At 53.2% G+C, this 26004-nt stretch overlaps 1 protein-coding gene across 1 annotated transcript in view; it reads right to left on the bottom strand.

The window, feature by feature from the left end:
• Nucleotides 1–26004, bottom strand: part of SORCS2 (sortilin related VPS10 domain containing receptor 2) — a 521346-nt gene that overhangs the window by 48881 nt on the left and 446461 nt on the right. The window contains exons 7-10 of the mRNA XM_057547088.1: nucleotides 23452–23570; nucleotides 20564–20653; nucleotides 9255–9434; nucleotides 4357–4503 (exon numbers count right to left, since the gene is read on the bottom strand). Coding sequence (XP_057403071.1) covers nucleotides 4357–4503; nucleotides 9255–9434; nucleotides 20564–20653; nucleotides 23452–23570 — 536 coding nt within the window. The remainder of the gene's footprint in view (nucleotides 1–4356; nucleotides 4504–9254; nucleotides 9435–20563; nucleotides 20654–23451; nucleotides 23571–26004) is intronic.

The following is a 26004-nucleotide window of genomic DNA, read 5'->3' as shown; positions in this document are numbered from 1 at the left end:
GGGCCGGCGGCCCCCAGAATGAGGAAGCACCAGCTGTTTCCGGCCCGGTGCTGCCAGACCCCTCATCTGTCTCCACCCCAGCTGCCTGCACCCCCACCCTCTGCTGAGATGGCAGAGGCCACCGCCAGCTCCCCTGGGTGGGGCTGGGGGATCCCGGGGGAACAGGCGAGCTGAGAATGATGTGTCCTCTGGACTGACCTTCCCGAGTCTCCTCTCCCCTGGCCTCGGTGACTCAAGGCCGCAATCCCTCTGTCACACCCACAATAGACCACAAGACCACAGGGCACGGGACAAGGCCCAAGGTCTCCGCACAGCTCCCTCCAGGCCACCGGACACAGCACCGGGCAGTGACCCGCCAGCCATCGGCCAGGGCTGCCTGTCGCCCACACCTCCAGGGTCATTGCAGAGCTCCACTGTCATTGTTATATTCTACTGTCTACCGAAATCCATCCGAGAGAGGTTTTTTCTCTACAGTTTATGTTTCTTTAACACTTTCTTCTGGTCCGTGAACTGAGTATGTTTTACACAGATTATCTGAAGTTAAAAATGAAACCGATCAGTAGGTTGGATAGGGATCTGGGTCAGATGCCACCAGGGCCCGATCCAGGGGGAGATGGGCTCTGTTCGTCTGTACCAGAGCTTAAAAAAATGTATTTGTTGCATCACATGTTGTATGGTTCCACTGACAGGAAATGTCCAGAGCAGGGAAATCTATAGAGGCAGAAAGTGGATTAGTGGTTGGTCAGGGCAGGGGGTGGGATGGGCGATGGGGGGTGGTGACTAAAGGGTACAGGGTTTCCTTTTGAGGGGATGAAAATGGTCTAAAATGGACCACGGTGGTGGTTGCACAGCTCGTGAAGATACCAGAAACCACTGAATTGCACACTTTAAATGGGTGAATTGTACGGGATGTGACTGGTACCTCAGTCAAGCTACTAAAAACAAACAGAATAAGAGGTGGCAAAATGAGCTGAAAGAGGCCCCCTTCTGAAGCAGACTTGGTAGGCTAGAGACCCTCCCCGGGGCAGCCTGGAGAGCCCCAGGCTGAAGATGGCAGGGCCCCGTGGAGGGGGGAACCTGGTCACGGAATCACCCCGGAGGACAGTCCCCATCCAGGAACACCTGGATTGAACGGGGACAAACTTGACCCACTGTGGAAGGTTAAGCTGTCCCGCGTCCTGGATTTCTCCTGGTTTCTTACAGCTGACAAGCAGGTTGGTGACCTAATGCCTGTGGTGACACCCTTCAGCCTCCTCGCCCATCCAATGACCAGGCACTAACGGGGAGGGCGTGTCCAGGGGGAGGGGTGCCCATGACCTCTCTGAGCAGGGCCAGTATCCACCTGCAGAAGAAGCTCTACGTCAGGAGGAATAGGAGCCTCGGCAGGGACGTGGCCCGCCCTCCCGTGTCCCACTGGCACGCTCGCGGGCTGAGAAGGTCCGGCCCAGGCAAGGCCCTGCTCTGGTGCCCCAGGGATCCCAGGGGGCCAGGTGGGGTCTGGAGTGGCCAAGCTTCTGGGCTGGTCTCTCCAGGCTGCAACCAGCCTTTTCCACATTCCCTGATGCGCTGTGCACACAATATCACTGTCTCTGTGTGCAGTGAACAGAGCAGGTCAGAGGCTGTGGCTCATAGAACCTGGCTGCCCCTCCCCCTCCCCGGCCCACTGCTGCTCTGTCCTGACTGCTGGTCGCTTGCTGGGCCAGAAGTGGAACACTCCTCAGGGTTCCCTGCGGTCGGCAGTGGCCCACAGACAGAGCTGCGGTCCCCTTTGCCGCCATGCAGGGCCACCCAGATGGCTTCCAGCCGCTCCTGGAGCTGTAGCGGGTGCTCTGCTGGTACCTGACAAGCTGACGCAAGGCCCAGCCGACTGGGCTGAGCTGATAAAGGGCGTGGAAGGCCAGGCAGGCCTGGAGAGGCCGACCCCCAGGGCACTGGGCACCTGCACATGTGATGGGACGGGGAGCATTGAATGCCAGGCTGCTCTTGGGGTGTACGGTCAGGCACGGCGGGGTCCCCTGAGGACACCCAGGGCAAGGGTGGGAAGACCTCAAGGGCAGGCTGGTGTCAGGGGAGTCGGTGCTGAATGCCTGGTCCTGGTGGGGTGGCCCGGGTACCTGCAGGGCTCGGGTGGATGTGATGCGGACCGAGCTGGGAGAACCACACCGTCCCAAGGCTCCCCCTTCTCGGCCCCTCTACATGCAGGAGCTGGCTGGTGCTGTCAAGAGGCGTCCGGCAGAGACTGCCAGAGGGCTGGAGGGCCACACTGCCAGCCGCCCCTGCAGGACACGCCACTGCTCGGCTCAGCCCGGATGCTGAGAAGAGCTACCACGGGCGGCAAAACGAGTGGGTTTTCATTCTGAATCCAGATGTCAACAGATGCAAAACCATCTTCCAAGGGCCATTTCTCGTCCTAAAACAGGTCTGAGCCACACTCACCTATTGCCTGTCACTGGAAGGAAATCTCCCCAGCCAGAGAGCTGGTCAAATGGCCCGGGAAAACCTTCATGACCCAGAGTTAAGAGAAAAATGGAAGACTCAGAAATCACATATGTGTCAGGATCCCAAAGAGGACTTTTTTAACATGAATATAAGCCAAAGGATTGACAAGAAAAATGCCCGATTACCATTACTTCTGGGTGACGTGGTTACAGGTGTAACTTATTCCCCTTTTTATACATTTCTGCTTTTGCCAAGTATTCTGCCATAAGCAGGAATCACATTTCTGATGAGAAATAAACCCTCAAGTGTAGCTTGCCCTGTGCAGTTGGAGGCTGTGTGGCTGAATGGACACAGAGAAGAAACCCAGGAGAAGGGCCACGCTTGCCCACCTGGCATGCCCCCTACCCGCTGCTGCCAGGTCTGCACACACAGGGTAACGGGCCTCGGAGCCAAGGCTGCGATTTCTGTCTTTTGTGCCCAGTTGGGTGTCCCGGTACTTGTCCTCTGCCCACTGTGCTCATCGGGCTCTCTGCGTGCCTGCCTTTTATTATTTTAAGGCCGGGACATAAATCTTGAAAGGATATCTCCTTGCTGAGCTGCATAATTGCAGACAAGAATCTATTCTTAGCGAAAACTTGCTCTGACAGATTAAAATGGCTTAACTTTGTCGATGATGATACAAAAATTAGCCCTTTCACAGCAATTTTTTTCTCAGAAGAGCTTTTACAAGGGGCAGGTGATTAATTCTCCCCGCTGGTCGACAGGTGTTATTATCCCCTGTTATTAGCGGGAGGGGGGCTTGCGTAGAGGCCGAGCGCAGGCCCCTAGTCGGTGAGGTCAGGGAGCGAGGGACTGACACTGCCCAGGCCGAGGCTCTGCCCGGAGAGCACAGAGCCCCACCCTGGCCCTGGCGGGTGGTCAGTGGCTGTCCAGGCAGGGTGCCTACCATCTTCGGGGGCCCTGCAGAGATCCAGGCAGATCTCGAGAGGGCAGGATTGTTTGCTGTTTTGTGTGCTGATGTATTCCCAACACCCAGAACAGTGCTTTGCACATAGTAGGTCCCCTTACGTGTTTGTTGAATGACTATCCCTGTGAAATAGTCACTGTTATTCTTTCTAGTTACAGAGGCACGGCAATGGATGGGGGTCCTTGACTGTGAGGGGCTTCCGGTCGAAGCCAGGGGGAAATAGAAATAAGTGTGCCCAGTGAAGCCTTCTCGGTGAAGGGGACATCTAGACAGGGTTTTCAGGTGTCAGTAGGAGTTCACTGAATAAGAAGAAAAGGGCATTCCAGCCCTCTGCACCCCCAAGGCAGTGAAGACACTGGAGCAGCCTATACTCATATTCATGTAGAAAGGCACCTTTGGAATAGCGGGACTGGCTTAGGGCTCATGACATTTGGGCTGTGTCCTGGCTCCCCCTCACTGATCCAGCCCCCCACTTCCACAGAGTGTACTTCCTGGCCCTTGACATTGGCCAACAGGGCTTAACAGATGAGCACAAGCAGGCTTGCAATGTTTCTGCTCACTCTCTTGCACCTTTGCTATTGCCTGAGAATGTGCCTGGGCTGGTCCAAGAAGAAGGATACTAGATCCCTTCCTAAATCGACCAACCCCCAGGTACATGAACGAGCCCAGCCTCTCACAGATCTCAAGAAGAGTGATTGCTGTTTGGGGCGGCTTGTTACACAGCACTGTTGCAGCAGGAGCTGACTGATACACTCTCCTCTCTGACTTCCAGTTAACTCTTCTGTAAAGCAAGGAGTTACATGTGGCCCTCTCCACCACACCCAGAGAAACAGGTGGTTCATGTCTCCCAGATGGCCCTTCTCAGACATCAGCATCTCTGACCCCTGGGTCCTGTGGTAACGTCTAGTGCCCACCCCGGGGAAGGTGTATGCAGTGAGCAGGGCACTTACAGGCTTGCAGTTGGTTGGTTTCCCGTTCATGTCCGTGCTGGGAGGCCTCAGGTAATCCCAGTCTCGGCCCTTGCTGTAGGTTATAAGCGTCACCACCTTCCCGTCAACTTTTTGGTTCGCCAGAAAGACTCCTTTCACCCCTCGGACCTGGGACAGAAATACAAGAAGGATGGCAAAAGCCTGCCCAGCCCCTTGCTAAGAGCTCTGTGTGCACGGCCTCATTTCACCCCAACAACAGCCCAGAGCTGAAGCTGACTATACACCCTGGAGGCAAGTGGGTCTGTGGGGAAAAGGGACCAGAGACGCTGGCCTGAGCTTTGACTGGGAGCCGGTACTGTCTGACCCCAAATTCCGAGTGCATTTCACAACACTGAGCTGTCCTCCCAGGTCCAGACCCCAGCTGTCGGACGGCGAGCAGAGCCCTGGTCCCCGAGGTGCCTGTGCATTTCGGTCACGCTGTCTTTAGCCGGAGCTCCTGATTCAGAGCCCTAGCCCCTCGCCTCCCTCCCAGTGGACCCACAGGGCCTGGACCCATGGAGTTGCTCTGGGCTTTCCTCCGGGGACTGCCTCAGCTCAACCCCACATGCAGATGCCAGACTGTGAGGACAGGGTCCGTGCCGGCCCCAGCCTGCCCTGGATGGGGGTCGAAGTTCCCTGTACCCCCTTTCTCAGGGTTTCTTGAAGGGCCCAGGGCAGTGACCACACACATCCCATAATCGGTTACTGAGTTCGTGCACAAGAAAGGGTCAGATATCAGCAATTCCCAATTGTTCAACCTCCTGGTTCCACAGAAATGAACTTTTTCTGCAAGTTCCTTGGGCACGGAAGACTCGGACCCAGTGACCGAGGCCCGCTGGTGTGGCCTGAGTTCCTCGGAGCCCCCGTGTGCCCGAAGCAGCTTTTGCTGCTCTATAAACAGCATGAAGCCAAGGCAGCTGAGGCTGAGTTGTGGGATTTACCTGAAGTTCCATGGCCAAGTGTGATGCTTAGGGTGAGAGTGATAATACACAGTTGTTAAGTGCCTTCTAGGTGGTGGGCAAGGGAGCTAATGTGCCACCTCATTAAATTCTCAGGCTCCAGGAGGTTGATGCTTTCCTAAGCCTCAGCGCCAAGTGCCTGACAGGTGGGGAGCAGGCCAGGGCGGATCCCAGAGGTTCGGACGCACAGTGAACTGTGTATGAGCTTCCTGTGTCTGCTACAACAGGTAACAGACAGAGGGGCTTAAACTACACACGTTGATCATGCTATAGCTCTGGAGGCCGGAAGTCCAACACGGGTCCCACTGGGCTGAAAGCAACTGGAGTCTCCGGGGGAGACGCGTGTCCTTGCCTTTCCCCGTGTCTAGAGGTGCTGGGGTGCTTGGTTTGTGGCCCCTCCTGCTTCTTCAAAGCCAGCGGTGCAGCGTCTCCCTGGCCATTCTTCCATGATTCTGTGTGTTTTTCTGCCCTTCCTTCTGCCCCTCCTTCCACATGTGAGGACCCTAGAGATTGCAGCGGGCCCCGTGGAGAATCCTGGAAAACCTTCCCATCTGCCGATTGCTAACCTCAGTCCCCCTTTGCCTGTGTCTTCTGCTAGGATGCTTCTCTCTGGGTTGGAGACCAGGGGTCTGGCCCTCATCTCCACAGACGAGGCTTAGGGGATGGTCCTTCTGGGGGACAGCCCCAGGGGCAGGAGGACCGCAGCCCCTTCTCTCACTCATGGTGACATCACGCTGTCTCTGGCTCACCTGAGGCCTCACCGGGGGGCAGGCATCTGGCCTGCTCGGTGCTGAGTCTAGATGCCTCCCCTGATGTCCTAGGGGCAGACAGGTTGCTGATTTGCCCAGTGATGGCTTGCTTTATTCGGAAAGCGCTCTTTTATATCCCGACTGGTCTCCATGAAAACGCTCGGCAGTAAATAACATGGACCCTCCCATCCCAGAAGAGGTAGTAACAGGCCGAGTTTCCGTGGGGAGGGTCTGATCAGCTGAGTACTGGCTCCCAGTGTTGATGTACCCACTTCACATAACTGCCCTCTTCATGGCTGTGCTCGCTTCCTGGGGGCTGCCGTAACAAAGCATCACAAACTGGTGGCGGCGGGGAGGGCTTAAAACAACAGAAATTTGTGCTCTCACGGTCTGGACGCCAGAGGTCCAAAATCAAGGCGTTGGCAGGGCTGCCCTCCCTCTGAAGTTTCTCAGGGAGGATCCTTCCTCGTGTCTTCCAGCTTCAGGTAGCTCCAGGTGTTCCTGGGCTGTGGCCATGTCACCCCGCTCTCTGCTCCGTCTTCACGGGACCCTCTTTCCTGTGTGTCTGTGTCTCCTCTTCTGATCCTTATAAGGACACTTGTCATTGGTTTAGGGTCCAGCATGAGCTCATCTCAAGATCCTTCAGTTAATGACAGCTGCAAAGATCCTTTTTCCAAATGAACTCATGGTCACAGGTTCCAGGGATTCGATGCGGCTGTATCTTTTGGGGGCCCCCGTGCAGCCCACGACAATGACTGTCTCCCAGCTGTGGCCAGGGCTCCTCAGGGTCAGGGCACAAAACTGGAAGCCCCCTCAACCCCCTTCCTCACCCAAGCTCCAACACAAAGAGGCCCCCAGAAAAGGGTTGCCGTCTTGTCTGGAACCAGGACCCATCCTGCAGAGGTGAGAGCTCACAGGCCCTTGAAAGCCCAGGCCTCTCGGGGCAGTATTTGCCTGTGACGTCTGGGATAAGACATTTTTCCTGGATCTGCCACTGGATGAACGATAACCATGACAGTAATGGAATTGGGGCAGGTGTAGAACCTCTAGGCCAGGCCCTTCCCATGCACTATCTCGAATCCACAGAAAAGGCATCTGCAGTGAAAACTGTCGAGAGCTTGCTGAGCACTGAGTTGGCACCAGGTGCTGCTGTATGTGTTTAACGGAAACGGAGGCCTCGAATGCACACAGCAACCCTCTGAGGAAGGTACTACTGTCGTCCTCATTTCACAATGGGGACACTGAAGCACAGAGTAGTTAAGTAGTGTGCCTAAGGTCACACAGCAAATACGTACCAGAACTGGGATTTGAACCCCGGCAGTGGGGCTCCAGAGTTGTGCTTGTAACCACTACCTGTGATCCCCATGAAGTGGATTTCAGAGAAGCACAGTCACTTGCGAGGGGGCCCAGCTTTGGATCTGGCCACTGTGAACTCCCTCCCATCCCCACGGCCTCTCACTGCCTGGTCTTTGGCGTGAATCACTGTTCCCTGGCTCCTCAGCTGGCTAACTTCTGCTTAGGCTCAATTCGGTCTGCACCCCTTCCTCCAGGAAGTACTCCCTGACTTCCACCCTGGGCTGGCCGACTGTCCCTCATGGTGTCTTCTAGAGGCTGACACACCAGGTGGGAACCACTGTTGGGAACTGGTCTTCCTGTAGAGTCCGGAGCCCTGTGAGGGGTGGTCTACTCCTCCCTGTGTCCCGGGGGTAGGGCCTGGAGCCTGGCGTGCAGTACGGGAGGTACATACACCCGCAGTGGGCCATGGACATTCCTGCCTGACGTGCCCTCCTTACATGTCGGTTACACGCCTGTCCCGTGTGTAACTTTCAGCAAGCAGCAGTGAGCCACAGGCTGTCCAGCTCGGGAAGTAAACCCTGACAAATGGGTTCTCATTGTAAACAAATGATTACATTCATTACTTCCTTGGTTCTGCTCAGCTGTTGACAACTCAGAGGAAGGCTGCAGCCCTGGCTCTGTCCAGGAGGATGCCTCCCACCCGGATTGACCCGCACTGGTGCCCAAGGCTCGGCTCGCCACCCACGGGACACCCTCCTCAGCCCCGCAGGGACAGCAGAGCCTGGCAGGAGCGCCACCAGCGTTTACTACGAGAACGCATGGCCCCTGCAGGCAAGCCCACTGGCTGGGGGCTCCCCGAGGGCAGGGCATGAGGGAGGAATTTAAGGGTGAATGGCCTACTGAGGGAGTGCTGGCCAGGAGGATGGATGGAGCTTGGACCTACAGACCTGGGCTGCTTCTGGTTTTTCGCTGACTTCTGGTCTACCTGGGCAGGTGGCTTGCCCTGTCTGAGCCTCAGGTTCCTTACCTGTAAAGCGGCTGAGGGAACCCCTCCCCGGCTCCGGTGTGGACAAGAACAGAGGAGGTGACCGTGAAAGGCCAGGTCCAGGCTGGGCCCACGGTGGGTGGGGGATTGACGTTTGCGGAATCCAAGTACAGGATGGTGCTGTGGGTGTTTTCTCGGGGGAGGGAGCCCGGCGTGGGAGCCAGAAGCCCCAGTTCAGAGCCTCTGATCTGCCCCTCGGTGTCACGTGCCAAGAGCAAGTGGCTTACATGGGACACAGATGGGGGCGGGACCCCAGGGAGGGCACAGGGAGGTCTGAGGGCTGCAGGTGGGGAGAGAGGAGCTGCAGGGCCAAGGGAGGGACAGAGGGAGCGAGAGACAGCCAGACGGACATGGGATACACAGAGGGGAGGGACGAGGAGACCAGGGCTGGGGCCGGGGAGGCCACGAGGCCAGAGATGGACAGGGGAGGGTCCCAGCTTCTGTCACCTGCCTGTATCATGCAGTGGCGTTCAGGGCAGGAACGGCTTTACAGATAACAGATGGTGATCAAGTCGATGATGGGGACCACTAACCTGAACCCCAACTCAGCAGAACGTTATCCCCCCCAAATTCCATTCTTCTCATTAGCAGACCTGTATCACAAGGTACTCCATTACTGTTACTTGAATTTCACCAAAAAGAGCAAGTTTTCTCTCTTGTTCTAAAAGTACCTGCGTAGTACCCTTTTGACCGGCAAAGCCTAAAATATTTGGCCCTTGACAGAATTTTGGCAGGTCCCTGGGTTGGAGCAGTGGAGATAGGGAGGGAGCGGGGGGGAAGCCGGGACAGGGGTGCCACCTGGCCCACCACAGCCCGCACTGAGGGTCCCACCTCGAGGATGTCGATGACCACGCTCTCCTCTGCCTGCCGCGAGCTGCGCACGTCCCCCAGCACCAGCGAGTAGCGCACGCCGCGCGGGTCCGACTGGTAGAGGTTGTAGGTGTCGGTCTGGTACCACTCCTGCACGGCCACGAACACCTGGCTCTCGTCTGTGCTGATGACCTGCAGATCCTGGGGACGGCGGGGGAGCCGGGGTCAGAGGCGGGCTGGGGGCCCACGCGGGAGAGGGAAGCTGGCCTGAGGGGAGGGGGAACGGGGGGGAGGGGGGAGCAGGCCTGGGGGGCGGGGCAGGCCTCAGGCCTGGCGGGAGTGGGGGGCTTGGCCACAGCCCTCTCGGAGTCAGGCTGACCTAGATTTTCATCCTGGCTCTGCCCTCTCGGCTCTATGACCTTGGCCAAGTCCCTTTACCTCCCTGCGCCTCCGTTTTCCCACCTCCGAAACGGGGATGACATTCCCGCCCTCTATACTGGGTGGGGGGAGGGATGCCCGGGCACTGGGCGGGGCGCAGTGACACTCCTCCCACCTGTCCCTGCAGCGAGGAGGGGGACCTTTCCTCCACGCACCCCCAGACCGTCAGAATGCACCCCAGACCATCACCTCTGGGAGGCGGGGATGCGTCTCCTCCCGGGCCCCTCCCCCATCCCATCCTGAGGTTCAGGCAGGTCATCTGTCCGTTCGTTCATTCAACACGTATTCATTAAGCGCCTACTGTGTGCCAGGCACTGTTCTAGGCCCTGGGCTACACCAGGGGGCCACACTGGCCTCTGCCCTCTGGGAACGTACACTGGCGGGAGGGATGGACTAATTCACTCCAGCCTCACGCCCGGGACCGCATCACCGGCCTGCTACGGGAGCTGCCCTTTGCCCACAGCTCCTCCTGGCCAGGCCACGCTCACCCTTGGCCCCCGCCAGGCACACAGCCAACAAGGTCCCCTCCTCCAGGGCAGCGGGCTGCCCAGGGCCCTCTGGGAGCTGAGGGCAGGCGGCTGGCCAGTAGGCAGGTGGGGGGGGGGCTGCCCTGAGCAGGGGAGCAGCCAAGGCCAAGGCCCAGAGCCTGGGTTCCACCTGGAGCAGGAGGCCAGGCACCTCCCGAGGGGGCTGGGCAGCCGTCTGGGGCTTCAGCGCCAGATTTTACAATTCAGAATTAAAAGAAACAAAACAAAACAACCAATTGAATAAAAAGGAAGAAGAAGCAGCCCAGGGCTAACCTTAGTTTCTTGTGTTTCTTTTCTTTCCCAGCCAGCGCCAACTACTGCATGGGAGGCAGGTGAAAAGGCATCTGAACAGGCCCATTTCAAAGCCATAAGGAGCTCTTTTTCTGCAGCCTCTACCGTTTGCCTTCTATCACTCCGAGACTTTTATTGCCCCTCTGGCAGTAGAGCTGCCAAGATCCAGGAGCTGAAGATGGGTGGTGGGGGGAGGGGGCTGGCTACAACCCTCTGTCCCGCCCACTGCGGGTGGTGCAGTTTGGGGGTACGCTTCCTTTTGCGTTTCTCACCTGATGTTAGGGCACAGCGACAGGAAATGTTTCTCTTTCTCTAATAGCAGATTGGGTCCCTATTCTGTCCAGCCGAGCAAGACCTTCAATTGCCAGAAGAAGAGGCCGCCTGGGCAGGGCACAGGCTGGTGAAGGCCCCGTCCCCTCCTACCTGCGCCCACCCACCCCCCCGAGCTGTGCAGCCAAAAGAAGGGGCTTTGCAGAAAAGGGATGTAGTGCCGTGAAACACCTGCAATGCACCTCCCAACCAGGGAGAACCCTGCAGCGCGAGCGGGGCGTTGGTCCGTGGCTGTAAATCTAACACACAGACATGGGTGGACCCAAGCAGCTCACAGCCAGGGAGGGGTTACAGAGTCAGGGGTCACAGGCTTGGCGGTCCCCATCTGTGAAATGGGACGGTAGGGTGGTGGGGCGTCTGAGGGATGCCTGTGAAACCTGGGAAGTGAGGTCATCTCTGCTCCTCTCGCCCACCTCCCCCTCCTATTTCTCCATGCTCGGCCACAGGCCAGGCTGCACTGTGTCCTTTGGGGTACTGGTCATTCTGCGGCCTCAGCAGGAAAAAGCCTTCCATCAGCCCGAGTTTCTGAGCTCACGCAGTGCCCAGCATTAATCACACGAGAAGCAATCAGTATTTATTGTTATTGCATTAATTCCGACTTTGCCTTCCCCGCACCTGGGTAAATGTTTACTATCATCTGGGAAACAAAGAAAAATGTGTAAAGGAGCAAAAGTTTCCTGTAGTGCTACCCCTAGAGAGACCTGATATTAACATTTAAAAATGTTTACTTCTGGGCTTTTTCCCAAGTGGGATTCATATACTTTTTCATGTATGATTTGCAGCTTGCTCTTTCACATTATATGGGGAGCATTTTCCTCTGTCATTAACATTATTTATAAACACCACTTTTAGTGACTGCATGGTATTCCCTTTTGTGGATGTACCGTATTTCATTGACTATTTCCCCACTGGTGAGCTTTTAGCATCTCCAACATTATGTGCAAGACAGTCATAAACATTCCCAGACATAGATCTCTGCATCTCTGTATTTCCTCAACATAAATCTAAGAAGGGAAATTGCTGCATCGGAGAGTAGGAACATTTTTAAAGCTCTTGTTACATGTTGTTCAATCATCGTCCTGAGAGTATACGTTCCTTCCCCACCAGCAGGGCTAGAGGGCGCTCATTTTACTTCATGCATTGAAACAGTCTTTTAAAAATCTTTGCTGATTAGAGAGTGATAAATAATATGCAATTTTTTTCTTAAATTTGCCTTTACATTATTCTTTTTTTAAAACGTTAGAAGCAGAGACATTTGTTGACTCCATTTTTAAACAAAAGACATTAAAAAAATTACACATATGTATATGCGTTTGCATGTATATATAGCTATATGCCCTAGAGAAATATGTGGAAAGAAACACCAGAGTTGCCAATGTTTGTTATCAGGTAGAATTAGGTTTGATTGTAAGTAATAGAAACTGGAAAAAAAAGTGACTCAAATGAGATAGAAACTCATTTCTCACGAATGTAAAAGAGGTCCAGAGATAGACATTCCAGGATGGAAGCTGGAATCACCAGGGACAGAGGCTCCTTCTGGGTCACCATTCTACTGTCCCATGATATGGCCCTTGTCCTCATGGTTCAAGATGATTGCTAGAGCTCCACCCATCTTGTCAACATGCAAGGCAACAGGAGGGAGGGAGGAAAGAGGGAGAGAAAGGCTTGCCTTTAAAGGAGGGCTCTGAGAAGTCTCCCAGATGTGACAATTCCACTTAATCTCACTGGCCAGATTCTAGAAACAACCACATGTAGCTGCAAGGGAAGCTGGGAAATATAGTCCTAGCTGGGAAGCAATGTACCAGCTAAAATTTGGGGTTTGTTAAACTAAGATGAAGAAGAAAAACGAACATTGAGATGTCTCTAAGCGTTCCTACAACGGTTACTCTGAGTAATGAAGAAGTGAGATTGTCATGGAAAGGAGGAATGGAGAGGTAAGCGGGTAGAAATGGTATATATTTGCATTATTCCATCAGTTGTAGTGAAAATATTTTAAAGAAGTAACTTAGGAAAGTTTAAAAACATTTTTAACAAGCATGATAGGGGAAACTTCCCCATAGATTTTTACATAAAAACCAAGGAACAGCCGAATGAACGAACACCTTCACCAAATTCTTTCAGCACTTTGAATATAGCAACTCATTGCCTTCTGTCCTCCAAGGTTTCTGATGAGACACCTGCTTATAATCTTCCTGATGATCCCTTGTATGTGACGAGTGGCTTCTCTTGCTGCTTTCAAGATTCTTTCTTTGTCTTTCTACAGTTTGATTATAATGTGTCTTGGTGTGGAACTCTTAGTGTTTACACTACTTGGAGCTCACCAAGCTTTTAAAGACATTTACAGTCACGTCTTTCATCAATTTTAAGGAAGTTTTGGGCCACTATTTTTCCAAATAATTTTTCTGCCCCTTTCTCTCTCTCCTCTCCTCCTGTGACACGCATTATGGAATGCGTGTATTGGTCCACCTGATGGTGTCCCACAGGTCTCTTAGATGGTGTTCACTTTTCTTCAGTCTTTTTTCTTTCTGTTCCTCAGATTTTATCATTTCAGTTGTCCTATCTTCAGGTTCTCTGATTCTTTCTTCTGTCTGCTCAAATCTGTTTTTGAATCTCTCTTTTGAGTTTCCATTTCAATTATTGTTCCTTTTAGCTCCAGCATTTCTTTTTGGCTCAATTTATGTGTTCTATCTATTTTTTTTGGTACAGGCATACCTTGGAGATACTGTGGGTTCAGTTCCAGACCACCACAATAAAGCAAATATCACAATAAAGTGAGTCACACGGATTTTTTGGTTTCTCAGTGTATATCAAAGTGATGTTTACACTACACTGTAGTCGATTAAGTGTACAATGGCATTACGTCTTACGAAATGTACATACCTTAGTTAAAAAGTACTTTATTGCTAAAAAATGCTAACCATCATCTGAGCCTTCAGTGAGTCATAATTTTTTGCTGGTGGGGGGTCTTGCCTCTCGATGTTGATGGCTGCCCACTGATCAGGGTGGTGGCTGCTGAAGGTTGGGGTGTCTGTGGGAATTTCTTTAAAGAAGACAACGATGAAGTTTGCTGCATCAATTGACTCTTCCTTTCATGAACACTTTCTCTGTGGCAGCAGTGCTGTTTGATAGTGTTTTATCCACAGTAGAACTTCCTTCAACATTAGAGTCAATCCTCTCAAACCCTGCCACTGCTTTACCAGCTAAGTTTAGGTAATATTCTAAATCCTTTGCTGTCATTTCAGGAATCTTCACCGCATCTTCACCAGGACTAGATTCCATCTCAAGAAACCACTTTCTTTGCTCATCCTTAAGTAGCACCTCCTCATTCCTTAAAGTTTTCTCATGAGGTTGCAGCAATTCAGTCCCATCTTCAGGCTCCACTTCCAATTCTAGTTCTCTTGCTGTTTCCACCACATCTGCAGCGACTTTCTCCATGAAGTCTTGAGCCCCTCAAAGTCATCCATAAGGGTTGGGATCAACTTCTTCCAAACTCCTGTTGATATTGATACTTTGACCTCTTCCCAAGAATCACAAATGTTCTTAAGGGCATTTAGGATGGTGTATCCTTTCCAGAAGGTTTTCAATTGACTGCTCAAATCCATCAGAGGAATCACTGTCTATAGCAGCTATAGCCTTATGAAATGCATATATTAAATCATAAGACTTGAAAGTCAAAATTACCCCTTGATCCATGGGCTGCAGAATGGATATTGTGTTAGCAGACATGAAAACAACATTAATCTCATTGTATGTCTCCATTAGAGTTCTTGGGTGGCCAGGTGCATTGTCAGATGAGCAGTAATATTTTGAAAGGAATCTTTTTCTGAGCAGCAGGTCTCAACAGTGGGCCTAAAATATGCAGTAAACCATGTTGTAAACAGATGTGCTGTCATTCAGGTTTTGTTCCATTTACAGAACACAGGCAGCGTAGATTTAGCATAATTCTTAAGAGCTCTAAGATTTGGGGCATGGTAAATGAGCACTGGCTTCAACTTAAAGCCACCAGCTGCATTAGCCCTTAATAAGAGAGTCAGCCTGCCCTTTGAAGCTTTGGAGCCAGGCACTGACTTCGCCTCTCTATCTATGAAAAGTCCTAGATGGTACCTTCTTCCAGTGGAAGGTTTTTGTTTACATTGAAAATCTGTTGTTTAGTGTAGCCACCTTCATTAATGTGGGAGCTTCTACATCAGCACTTGCTGCTTCACCTTGCACTTTGATGTCATGGAGGTTGCTTCTTTCCTTAAACCTCGTGAACCGACCCCTGCTGGCTTCAAACTTTCTTCTGAAGCTTCCTCACCTCTCAGCCTTCGTAGAATTGAAGAGAGTTACAGCCTGGCTCTGATTAGGCTTTGGTTTAAGGGAACGTTGTGGCTGATTTGATCTTCTATCCAGACGACTCAGACTTTCTCCGTATAAGCAATAAGTCTGTTTTGCTTTCTAATCATTCATGTTTTCATTGGAGTAGCACTTTTAATTTCTTTCAAGAACTTTTCCTTTGCATTCACAACCTGGCTGCTTGGTGCAAGAGGTCTAGCTTTTGGCCTGTCTTGGCTTTCAACATGCCTTCCTCACTAAGCATAATCATTTCTAGGTTTTAATACAAAGTGAAGGAAGTGTGACTTTTCCTTCCACTGGGACACTCAGAGGCCATTGTATGGGTATTAATTGGCCTAATTTCAATGTTGCTGTGTCTCAGGGAATAAGGAGGTCCAAGGAGAGGGAGAGAGATGAGGGAATGGTCGGTTGGAGGAGCAGTTAGAACACACACAACATTTATCAATGACGTTGGCCCCAAACAGTTATAGTAGTAACTTCAAAGATCACTGAACAGAGTTCACCGTAACAAATATGGTAATAATGAAAAGTCTGAAATATTGTGAGATTTACCAAATGTGACACAAAGACACAAAGTGAGCAAATGCTGTTGGGAAAATGGCACCAATAGACTTGCTCCATGCAGGGCTAGGGTTGCCATAAACTTATAATTTGTTAAAAAAAAATACAATATCTGCAAGGCACAATAAAGTGAGGTATGCCTATATTTCTAATTTGTTCGTACTTTGTTTTCTTGACTTTCTCCACATTTCCTTTAGCTCTTTGAGCACCTTGAAGACAGTTGTATTAAAGTCTTTGTCTAGTAGATCTGCCATCTGGTCTTTCTCAGAGACAACTTCCGTTGGTATCTTCCCCTTTGAATGGATTGTAATTTCTTTGTTTGCCTTGTGGTTTCTTTGTTATTGAAAACTGGATGTTGGAATCTAATAATGTGGTAACTCTGGAAATCAGATTCTCTCCCTTCCTCAGGGTTTGCTGGTTTTTTAAATTTTTTACTTAGATTTTATTGCTGCAGGCTATCTGCACGTCAGGGATCAGCCTGAGGTGTAAACTGAAGTTCTCCTCAGGTCTTTTCTGAGCCTGAGCTTTTTCCTGGGCATGCTTGGTGACTTTCTAAATTCCTCCATATGTGTGGTTGCTTTTGAATGTCCTAGTCCTTAAATGTTGGCTCCCGAAAGGGAAAAGAAGGAAAATAAAGGTGGGATGGCAGTGGAAACAGGTTCTGGCTCTAACTGAGCAGGACCCTGTGGGGACTTCCCGGGACAGACCCCTCCTCCATATGCTCTGCTTTAGCTCCTCTCTAAAGGACATAGATAATAGTATCTGATGCACATTTTCTGAGTTGTTTTGCAGATGCTTATACCACCACCAAATGGGAGAAGTTAACTACTTGATCATGAGCATGTAGCCCCTGAACTACTGGTGCCCAAGGATTGATAATGTTAACCCCTATGACCCTGCCCTGTTACCTCACCATGAACCAATCAGAGAATTGCGCACGAGCTGATCACATACCCTGGGATGCCCCCCCTCACCTTGCCTTTAAAAATGTTTTGCTGAAACCTGTTCGGGTATTTTGAGCACTAGCTGCCTGGACTCCTTGCTTGGTGCCCTGCAATAAACACCGCACTTTCCATCACCACAACCCGGTGTCAGTGGGTTGGCTTTGCTGCGCGTGGGCGAGTGGACCCAAGTTTGGCTCGGTAACATGGCCCTTTAAATCCCTTGGAAGCTGCTTCAGCTGGTGGTGGCTGCAATAATAGCTGTGTGCCTGGGTGTCTGCATGCATGATAAGAAACACCAATCAACAATCAGAGCACAGACTCCCAATATTGGGGGGCAAGGTCCAATATTTAAGGACAAGGTCCTATGCCCACCTTGGCTCCGGCAAGCTGTGTGTCTGCTGCTCTAGGAATATGTACACAGCTGCCGGCCACACGGCTGGGGGGCAGGAGTGGGAGATGGGGAGCTGCTTCCTTGGGAAGAGCTAAAACTGTGGATATTAACCTTGATTTATGGTGCAAGCCTTCCCCTGGAAGCTGCAAGCCTTTGAATAGACTCCGGAGTTCCAAAACAATTACATCAGGCAGATTCAGCCAGTGGATTGTTGTCTAAGTGAGAAGACAGACTCCTGTGCTTTCCACTCCACCCTCTTCCCTGACGTCACTTCCTCCTTTATTCTTACGCTTTATGGGTTTTATTTTATTTTATGTAAACAAATTACAGATAAAAGACTATTTACTTTATGCTTATGAATGTTTTTATATAATCAATAGTTACTTGGATTTTTCCCCTCTTTTGTCTGTTTATAGCCTTTGCCTATTTTTTTTTTTTTCTGTTAGGGAACATGAGTAATTTTTTTTTTTTTTTTAATCTCTACAAGTAAACAATTTAAGCAAAGGATGCTGGTAAATATAATAAAAACTGTTTACCCATTACAGGTTTCAGAGATAGGTGAATTAAAACAGCAGAATGGTACCTTTTATACCTTTTTAAGTACAAGGAAAATAGAATTGATACCACACAAAATTTGGCAAAGCTGTGTTGAAACTGGTCTATTCTAACTTTGCTGGTGGAACCCTTTTAGAAAGCAACTAAGCTCCACAAAGATTTATATCCTTTGTCCAGAAGTTTTTCTTAGACTGACTTGAGAAAATAAAAAAGGAAATACCTGTGGGCACAGATATATTCGTGGCAGCACTGTTTATAATTATGAAATATGGAAACAACCCAAATGTCTAAACAACAGGAGTCTGGCTTAGCTGAACAAGGTGCGGTCTCCTGAGTTGAAAGTTTTGCAGCCCTTTAAGGTGGATATCATGTGTCATGTGGGAAAAATTCTCCTGAGACATGTCATGTGAAAGCCAGGCTGTAGACAGAGTGCCTGCAATGATACAGCTACAGCAGTGTCGCCTTGGCTTGGGGCCCAGGACCGAGGGAAACCATACAGGGCTCGGGAGGGAGGGAGGGAGGGAGTCGGGGGAAGGAGGAAGGGAGGCTGTGGTGAGCTCCCCTCTGCTCTGATTTCTATTGTTTCCATGACGTTACTTGGGCAATTAAAGAAAAAAAAAAAGATGGGGGTGGTTTGGGGGGGAGGAAACAGGCAGGAGTTACAAATTCACCGTATAACAACAAAATCTGATTAGGAAATTCAATTAGGTAGCTCTCCGTTGTTGGTGAGAACACGGGTCTGGCTGCTCTCCTGAATTTGGTGGAGAGGAAGCAGGCAGCTCTCTGGATGGGCAAGGTTCTCAGCAAAGATCAAATGTGGTCTTGAGGACCCTGCAGGGCTCGGGGTGGGGGTGGGTGATCCCTGAGAGCAGCCTGGCTTGTGCGTGGTCCTCCACTGCCTGCCGCTGGGTCCTGGGCAGGACCCCCGAGTGAGGACACGTAGTGCCAATGCAAATGCCACCGATACAAGTGGGTTCCTGGCCATCCCTTGAAACTGGATGACAGGAGGGGCATGTCTGCGTCTGGTTTCTGTCACCACTTATGATGCGGGGGCAGTACTAGCATCACAGCCTCACGACTCTTTTCAGTGACCCCTGATTTCTGCAGACACGGGAAGCTGGCAGGTAGCACGTGCTGTCAGGGGCCTGCAGGGAGACTCGCAGTGGTGCTTCCTGCAACACCTCCCAGAGACCAAGAAACACTCACTGCCGTCTCAGCCACGGGCCAGGGAGGTGCAGCCAGGGCTCAAGGTCACAGAGGTCATGACTTGGGGCTGCAGTCTCCTCAGAAGACCCTCAGAGATGGCCTGGCCGCTGGTCCAGCCTCCCCCATCCCAGGAAAGGGGCAGCATCTGCCCAGGTCCCAGTGCCAGAGGGGAGCAGGGAGAGACCCAGGGGTCCACTCAACCTGCCCCCCCCCAACAGCAGGACAAAGGACGCTGCTGCTGCTGCAGCCCCCAGTGGCAGAGGAAGAGCCTCTCAGAAGCTGAAAGGCCCCCCCACCCCCCAGAGATGCCAAAGGCATTTGCCATAAATGAAACCATTAGCTTTTCATTTATTTACTCGGCCAACACTGGAGGGACTTTATTAAGCTTCCTTCTTTTCTTTCTTTCCTTTCCTTTCCATTTTTTCCCCCTCTTCCTTTTCTTTTTCTAAAGAGATGCTTTTAAAAGGTTTTAAAAGTCTCAGGAACTTTTCCCATTTCTGGCTCGGGAGGGGTCTGTGATGTCCCGAGCAGCAGCTCCGGCATTCAAGTCCTTTCCAGCAAGCCACAGCCCCCGGGCCTGCAGGGACCAGGGCATCACCTCCTCTCCACCCTCCAGCCAGGTCTCTCCTGCCCCAGGGCCTTTGCACCTCCACTGTCCTACACCTGAACAGCTTTCCCCCTACCTCCGGGCTTCAGATGAAACATCCCCTTTAGGGAAGCTTTCCCCCACCCTCCATCACTCTCTGCCTCGGCCTCTCATTGCCTTCGCAGTACAAATCACAGCTTGCAATTATTTTACACATTTGTCTGTCTGCTTGACTTTCTGCCTGTTTCCTCTGAAAACCCAGCCAGGGCAGGAAACCGGGGTGTCTGACTACAGCTGTAGAGTCTGTTCCTAGCTTACATTCCATGCTCGATAAGTATGTGGGGGAGAAGGGCTGCTTCAATCTGCGCTTCTGAATTATGTACATGGGATGGAGACCGTCCTCTGGAGGGAGATGTGGCAGAAGGCTGGTCTCAGACTAGCCTGGACCTCGGACCTCGGTTTGAAACCTGCTTTGGTTTCTTACAAGCTGTGTGACCTCAGATGGGATATACAGCCTCTCTGAACATCAATCACCTCCTTTGTAAAGTTGGAATAAAATATCAGTAGGGAGGGGGCTGTGGGGTTCACCCTGAGGCAGGGCAGGGGCAGGGTCTGGACAGCCTCCACGTCCGCCTTCTTTGCCTGCCAGGCAAGGGGAAGGAAGTAGCATTAATTGAACACCTACTATCTACCAGGCACTATGCTAGGCAGTTGGAATGCAGAGGTGAATAAAACAGAAACTGCCCCCCAGCCCTGGAAACTCTAGTTGAAAGCAGACGACGGACACACGGGGTTCCCAGCACCCTGAGTGTCAGGAAGGAGAAGGGTGCGGTGTGAGCAGGAAACCGAGGCCTGGACCAGCCTGGAGGTTCAGTGGGAAGAGACATTTGTCTGAAACATCACATGTGCAGGAGTCTGGGGAAAAGAAAGACCAGGCAGAGGGAAGAACATGGCAGAGGCGCTAAGACAGAATGAAGCTGGGCACATGTGAGGATGGAGTGGAGGGGGAGGGGGCAGTAGCTGGAGGGGGAGGGGGGAGTAGCTTGCTCTTATCCATCCTGACCTGGCCACCACCAAGCACAGGTGCAAAAGCCCTGCAGCCCCACGAGTCAGGGCAGGCTCAGCACCCGGCTCAGGGCCCAGTGGAACGGGGAACCCACTCGTACCTTTGGCAACGCATACTTCGGCAGCTTCATCGGGACAAATTCATTGCGACGATAAGAGATGTAGTATTTGGTCTGGTTTGTTGAAGTTGCCTAACAGGAGGGGAAAAACAAGTTTTTAAGGGACTAGGCTTCTTGTCAAGCCAAATCCTGGTGCAAATGCCCTTTTACTTTGCTTATACATGCTCTGCCTGAAATGGGCAGACTCCTATTCATCCTTCAGAGCCCCACACCAAATGCCCCACCTCTGGGAAGTCTTCCTCCACCTCCCTCAGTTAGAACTAACCTCCTTCCCCATGCTCTCTCAGCACCTGGCTTCCCTACGTCTGAGTTACAGACAAGGTGAAGAAAATTCTGTTCCCCAGAACTCCTCTTAGGGAGAGTACTTGGTGAGCCACTGAGTGGAGGAAGAGGCAGGCCAAAGGTAAGCTCAAGCCACAAAAGATGACCACCAGACCACAAGGCAAGAGAAACAGAACGAGAGGCAACACTCCTGAGACTGTCATGTGGCCAGCACTGTCCCAAACATCTCATCGGTATCAAAACCAGCAACTCCACGACCTGTGATCATTTCCATTTTAAAGATGAGGAAAGTGAGGCCCAGAGATGGAGTAACTTGTCTCCCACGGGACATAATAGAAGACCCAGGAAAAGAGCAGCATTTGCTTCTTTGGGGAAGGGGCAAGGAGGAGGGGGTGAGAAGGGAAGAGGAGGAGCAAGGGGGCAAACGGGTGATGGGAGAGGGAGCGGGCCAGGAGCTGGACAGAGCACAGTGGCCCCTGACCTCTGGCCCCGGCCGGGCATGCACCGCGGGCGGGGCCTTCCCCCGTCGGACACAGACAGTGTCACCAGCGGCAGACCAGGCCTCTGCGACAAAGCTGAGAGCCAGCCGTGATCACATCTGAACCCAGACCAGCCAGTGACGACCTCGCGCCGTCCAGGCTGAGTGCGCGGGGGCGGCTCCTTCACCATCACGGCTCGGCCTCCTGAGCCCCCTCCTTCCAGACCAGATCACCAAGCAAGCCAGTTACAGCGTGGCCCCACCTCCCGACAGCACCCGATCCGGCATCTTCCATCCTCCCCGAGCCCCCTCCCATGGCCCACCCTCGGCCAGGCCTTCCCAGCACCTCTAACTGAGCCCCCCACCCCATCCCGGGGCCCCGTGGTGCATGGTGCCTACTGCTGCACGAGGACCAGCCCAACCTGCCCAGCCACAGCTGTGCCCCCGGGGTCTCAGGCTTGGGGCGCTGGCAGACCAGACAATCACAACATTTAGAAAACACTCAACGTGAGATACGGTTGTCAAAGAAGCCAATGCTGTCATTGCTCCAACCCTTGGTAGATATTTGCAGAAACACAGTGGGAGGTGCTGGGAAGACAGCGGTGCTGAGAACAGACCCAGAGGCCCCGCCCACACCAGACCACACGGTCTACGGTAAACAATAAAGGACGACAGTGTGGCCTGGCTGTGACGGAGGAAGGCACAGATCTGGGGGCGCTCTGAAGAGGCAACCTGTGGGCCTGAAGTAGAGTGGAAGTCAGGGAAGGCTTCCTGGAGGAGGTGGTGCACAACAGTGTTGGAGGAGGAGGTGGAGAAGGGGGCGCGAGCGGTCCATGCCCAGGGAACAGCACGTGCAAACACACAGAAGGGATGGGAAGCCGTGGGGCTGGGCGTCAGCCGAGGGTGAAGGAGAATGGGGGCGGGGCTGGGAGTTGGGGGCGGTGGTGGCAGGATCCTCTTGCCTGGCCTGCTCTAATGGGGGCCGTGATGCACCCTGCCAGTTCCAGCCGCCAAATCCACAGGAGGCCCTGGTACACTCTGCGTGTGGAGAAGGGCACCTGGGGTGATGAAACGTCCCTGAGATGGGGAGCCGTCAGGGGAGAGAACACCAGCGGCTGCCCCTAAGGGGCCATCTTTATAGGAGCCTTTGGATTTGTCTCATGGGGTCCTAGAGGGTGGAGCAGGGGTCACTGGATGAGAGTAGAGGAAACACTTCGTCTCAGTGCTGGAATGACATTTCCAAAGATTTGAGCTATCCAGGAGAGGGGTAGGCTGTTTTAGAAGGAGTGAGCTCCTCGTCGGTGGAAGTAATCAAGAAGTGGTATGACCAGTTGCTTCCTGGAGTGTCTGAACCGTCAGACCACATGGTGGTCCCAACTGTGATGTGAGTACCTGTGTGTACAGGCAGCAGGGCTTGGTCCCTGGGCTCTGGACAGCTGATGCCTGGTGGCCAAGAGAAATGACCAGAGACCACAGCTTTGAATATCATTTCAAAGTCACCGGAACCAGATGGAACAAAACGGGTTTGGGCTTGGGGGCCCTGGGCTGTGGGAAGTTCCTGGTGGGCAGAAGGGAGAAGGAGCAGGTGGCATCCCTGTGTTTTGGCCTTACGGGGTTTGGGGGGTGCCTTCCACCACCATCACAGGGGCAGGGGAAACTGAATTAAGTAGCACTTGAAAGTAAAATAGCCATTTTGGGCTTCCCTGGTGGCGCAGTGGTTGAGAATCTGCCTGCCAATGCAGGGGACACGGGTTCAAGCCCTGGTCTGGGAAGATCCCACATGCCGCGGAGCAACTGGACCCGTGAGCCACAATTGCTGAGCCTGCGCGTCTGGAGCCTGTGCTCGCAACAAGAGAGGCCGCGATAGTGAGAGGCCTGCGCACCGCGATGAAGAGTGGCCCCCGCTCGCTGCAACTGGAGAAGGCCCTCGCACAGAAACGAAGACCCAACACAGCCAAAATAAAATAAATAAATAAATAAAATTTAAAAAAATAAAAAAATAAAATAGCCATTTTACTGCTTCCTGTTTGAGTGATTCCATTTTCCCCCGAGTGGCTTATATCCCACATCACCTATTGCCGATTTCCAAGAGCCCCAGCGAGAACCTCACCTTAACGAAGATGTAATCGTCCTGCACGGTCAGGGAACTGTGGTCAATGGGGCCTGCGAACGGCACTGTCAGTGTCTTATCGGAGCAATTGTGGATCTGGCAGGTGACGTACCGAAAACCTGCAGGAGATAAGAGCCAGCCACGCGGTGCATGAAATCTCAAAGACTCAGACTCTAGCTGAAGGAGTCAGACACAGCCTCAGACATGATTAAGTGCTGAACCTTTTTGACTCGGTCTGCATTCCGATACCCCTGCCGCCGGTTTTGTTTGTGGGTCTGAATTTTAAACGGTGTGCCCTGCGATTACACCTGCTGCTGAGCGGGGGCAGCTCTGTGCCAGGCGCTCTACGGCGAGGAGTTCTTTTAATACTCAGGACCATGCAACGATGGTCCCATCTTCCAGATGTGGAAATTGCGGCTGAGCAAGGTTAGGAGACGTGTCGACCTCAGGGCCACCCGGACTGCCTCCAGCTTTTCCTAGAGGAAGTTTCACTGGAACACAGCAGTGCCTGCTCGGTTACGTGTCACCCATGGCGCCTTCGCCGTACAGTGGCAGCCACTGGCAGCAGAGACCACACGGCCAGCCGAGCTAAACCGGTTACTAGCCGGCCTTGACGGGAAGCGTTTGCTGACCCCAGGGGGAGGTCGTGCAGGGGAGCACTGCCGTGTGAGAGCAGGACTTGATCCACATTCCGTCCCATGCGCCCTCTGCCCCTGGCTTCGGGTTAGGGTTAGGGTTAGGGTTAGGCACGGCACCTGCACGTCCGTGGCCACCTGTATCCTCTGTCTGGGAGAGGGACCTCGGAGCAATCCGGAGAGATGGTGGGCAGGAGAACCCCCCCACACACACATCTCCCCCACACACACATCTCCCACCCACCAGCCTTCCCTGGGCAAGCTGGGTGCATGTGGTCACCCAGGGAAGGGACAGTGCAGGGCCGTGGCTGGCATCCAGGGCACCCATCACGACTCGGGACCCCTCCCACCTTCCTGGAGTCTCTCCAACTTAAACGGGTGGGTGTGGGTAGGACTCAGGGGTTCTTTCCCCGCTAACTTTAGACAAACACTTTCATCCCTTTAGGAATATCTACGATCAGGCAAGTTGAACCCCTGTTTGGCCAGGCAGCCGCTGCTCTTACGTCAAGCCCTCTGTTTCCCGGGTTGGGGGCCCCAGCGGAGTTGCGCAGAGGCCTGGAGCCTGTGCCCCGGGGGAGCTCGTCTCTACCGCTTTCGGGCAGGAGCGGCGTTTAACCACAGGGGCCAAACGGAGCCCAGCCAGGGAACTCAGAGAGTCAGCGCTTTCGGGACACATCCTGCCCACAGCCTCGGGTGGCCGGGCAGCATGCAGAGTGCCAGGGGCCCGGGCTGGGGGCCGGAGGAGCTGCCCTAACTCACCGGCAGGGTCCCCTGGGTCTCGGCTCCTCCACTGTAACGTGGGTATTAATGCCCACCTCAAGAGAGCAGTTGAGCGTCTAGGAGACCGTGCGCACAGTAGGCCCGCAATCAGCCGCGGCTGTGTCATGGCCCCCTGCTGAACCACTTCCACCTCCCCTCTAAACGGCCTGGTCACTCCCTGTGGTCAACGCTGAATTTCCTGTCGTGGGCTTGCCTGGCTGGACACGCCGTGGAGCTGAGCCCAGGCCAGACTCAAAGCGGACCACCTGCTCGCTCATTCATTCATTTACTCACCTGCCCACTCATTCGTGCGTGCATGCATTCATTCATTCATTTGTTCACTCATCTCACTATGGTCAGGCCCTCCCTGTTCCAGCTCTACTGCCAACGAGACAAACAAAGACCACCTTTCACGGGGCTGATGGTTTGTGCAGTGGGAGGAATGCTGATTCACAGCGCTTGCCAATTTCTCTGGTGTAAACCACCGCCCCCCCCCGGGGGGGGCAGTCTCAAGCCGCCGAGATGAAGTTTCTGACCACGGGGCTGAGAAGGGAGGTGGACGCTCGGCTCTCATGAACCAGCACCAGCTGCAGCTTCGGGGAGAGGCAGACGGACTGACAGTGACCACGTGGTGTGACAGGCACTGAGCGTCCTCGTGTCCACGGCACGGATTGTGGCCGCAGGGTCCTGCCACGTTAGCGCAGGGGCCCAGCATCTGCTCAGGGCGACTGGCACCTGGCCATGTGCTTATTCATTTGGTGGCTCTACTGGGGACACAGGGGTGAATCGATCAGGCCCTGCCCTGTCCCCAAGGAGCTCCAGGCCCGGGGAAGTGTGCAGAGCTGTGACAGGGCAGTCCGGGTGCTCTGGAGCCCAGAGGAGGTGGTGGGCAGCCCGAGAAAGACGTTCAAGGTGGACAGATGGGGAGCAGCCTTCCCGCAGGGGCGAGGACAGGTGTAAGGTGACCTTGGGGAATGGCCCGTAGCTCAGGCTGGCCGGAGGGTAGGTGGGGCTGGTGAGTGGGGTGGGTCCTAAAGGCCCGGAGGCTGTGCCACCAAGCTTGGCTGGACTGGATTCTAACAGGGCTCCCGGGCTGGGGTGGCTGGAGGTAGGGGAGACGGGGGAGGGACGCTGCTCCGCCCTGGGGGCTCTTCACGCG

This window comes from Balaenoptera acutorostrata, chromosome 5 (assembly GCF_949987535.1).
Source record: "Balaenoptera acutorostrata chromosome 5, mBalAcu1.1, whole genome shotgun sequence".
Taxonomy (NCBI): Eukaryota; Metazoa; Chordata; class Mammalia; order Artiodactyla; family Balaenopteridae; genus Balaenoptera; species Balaenoptera acutorostrata.
This window is presented reverse-complemented; position numbering and strand designations above follow the sequence as displayed.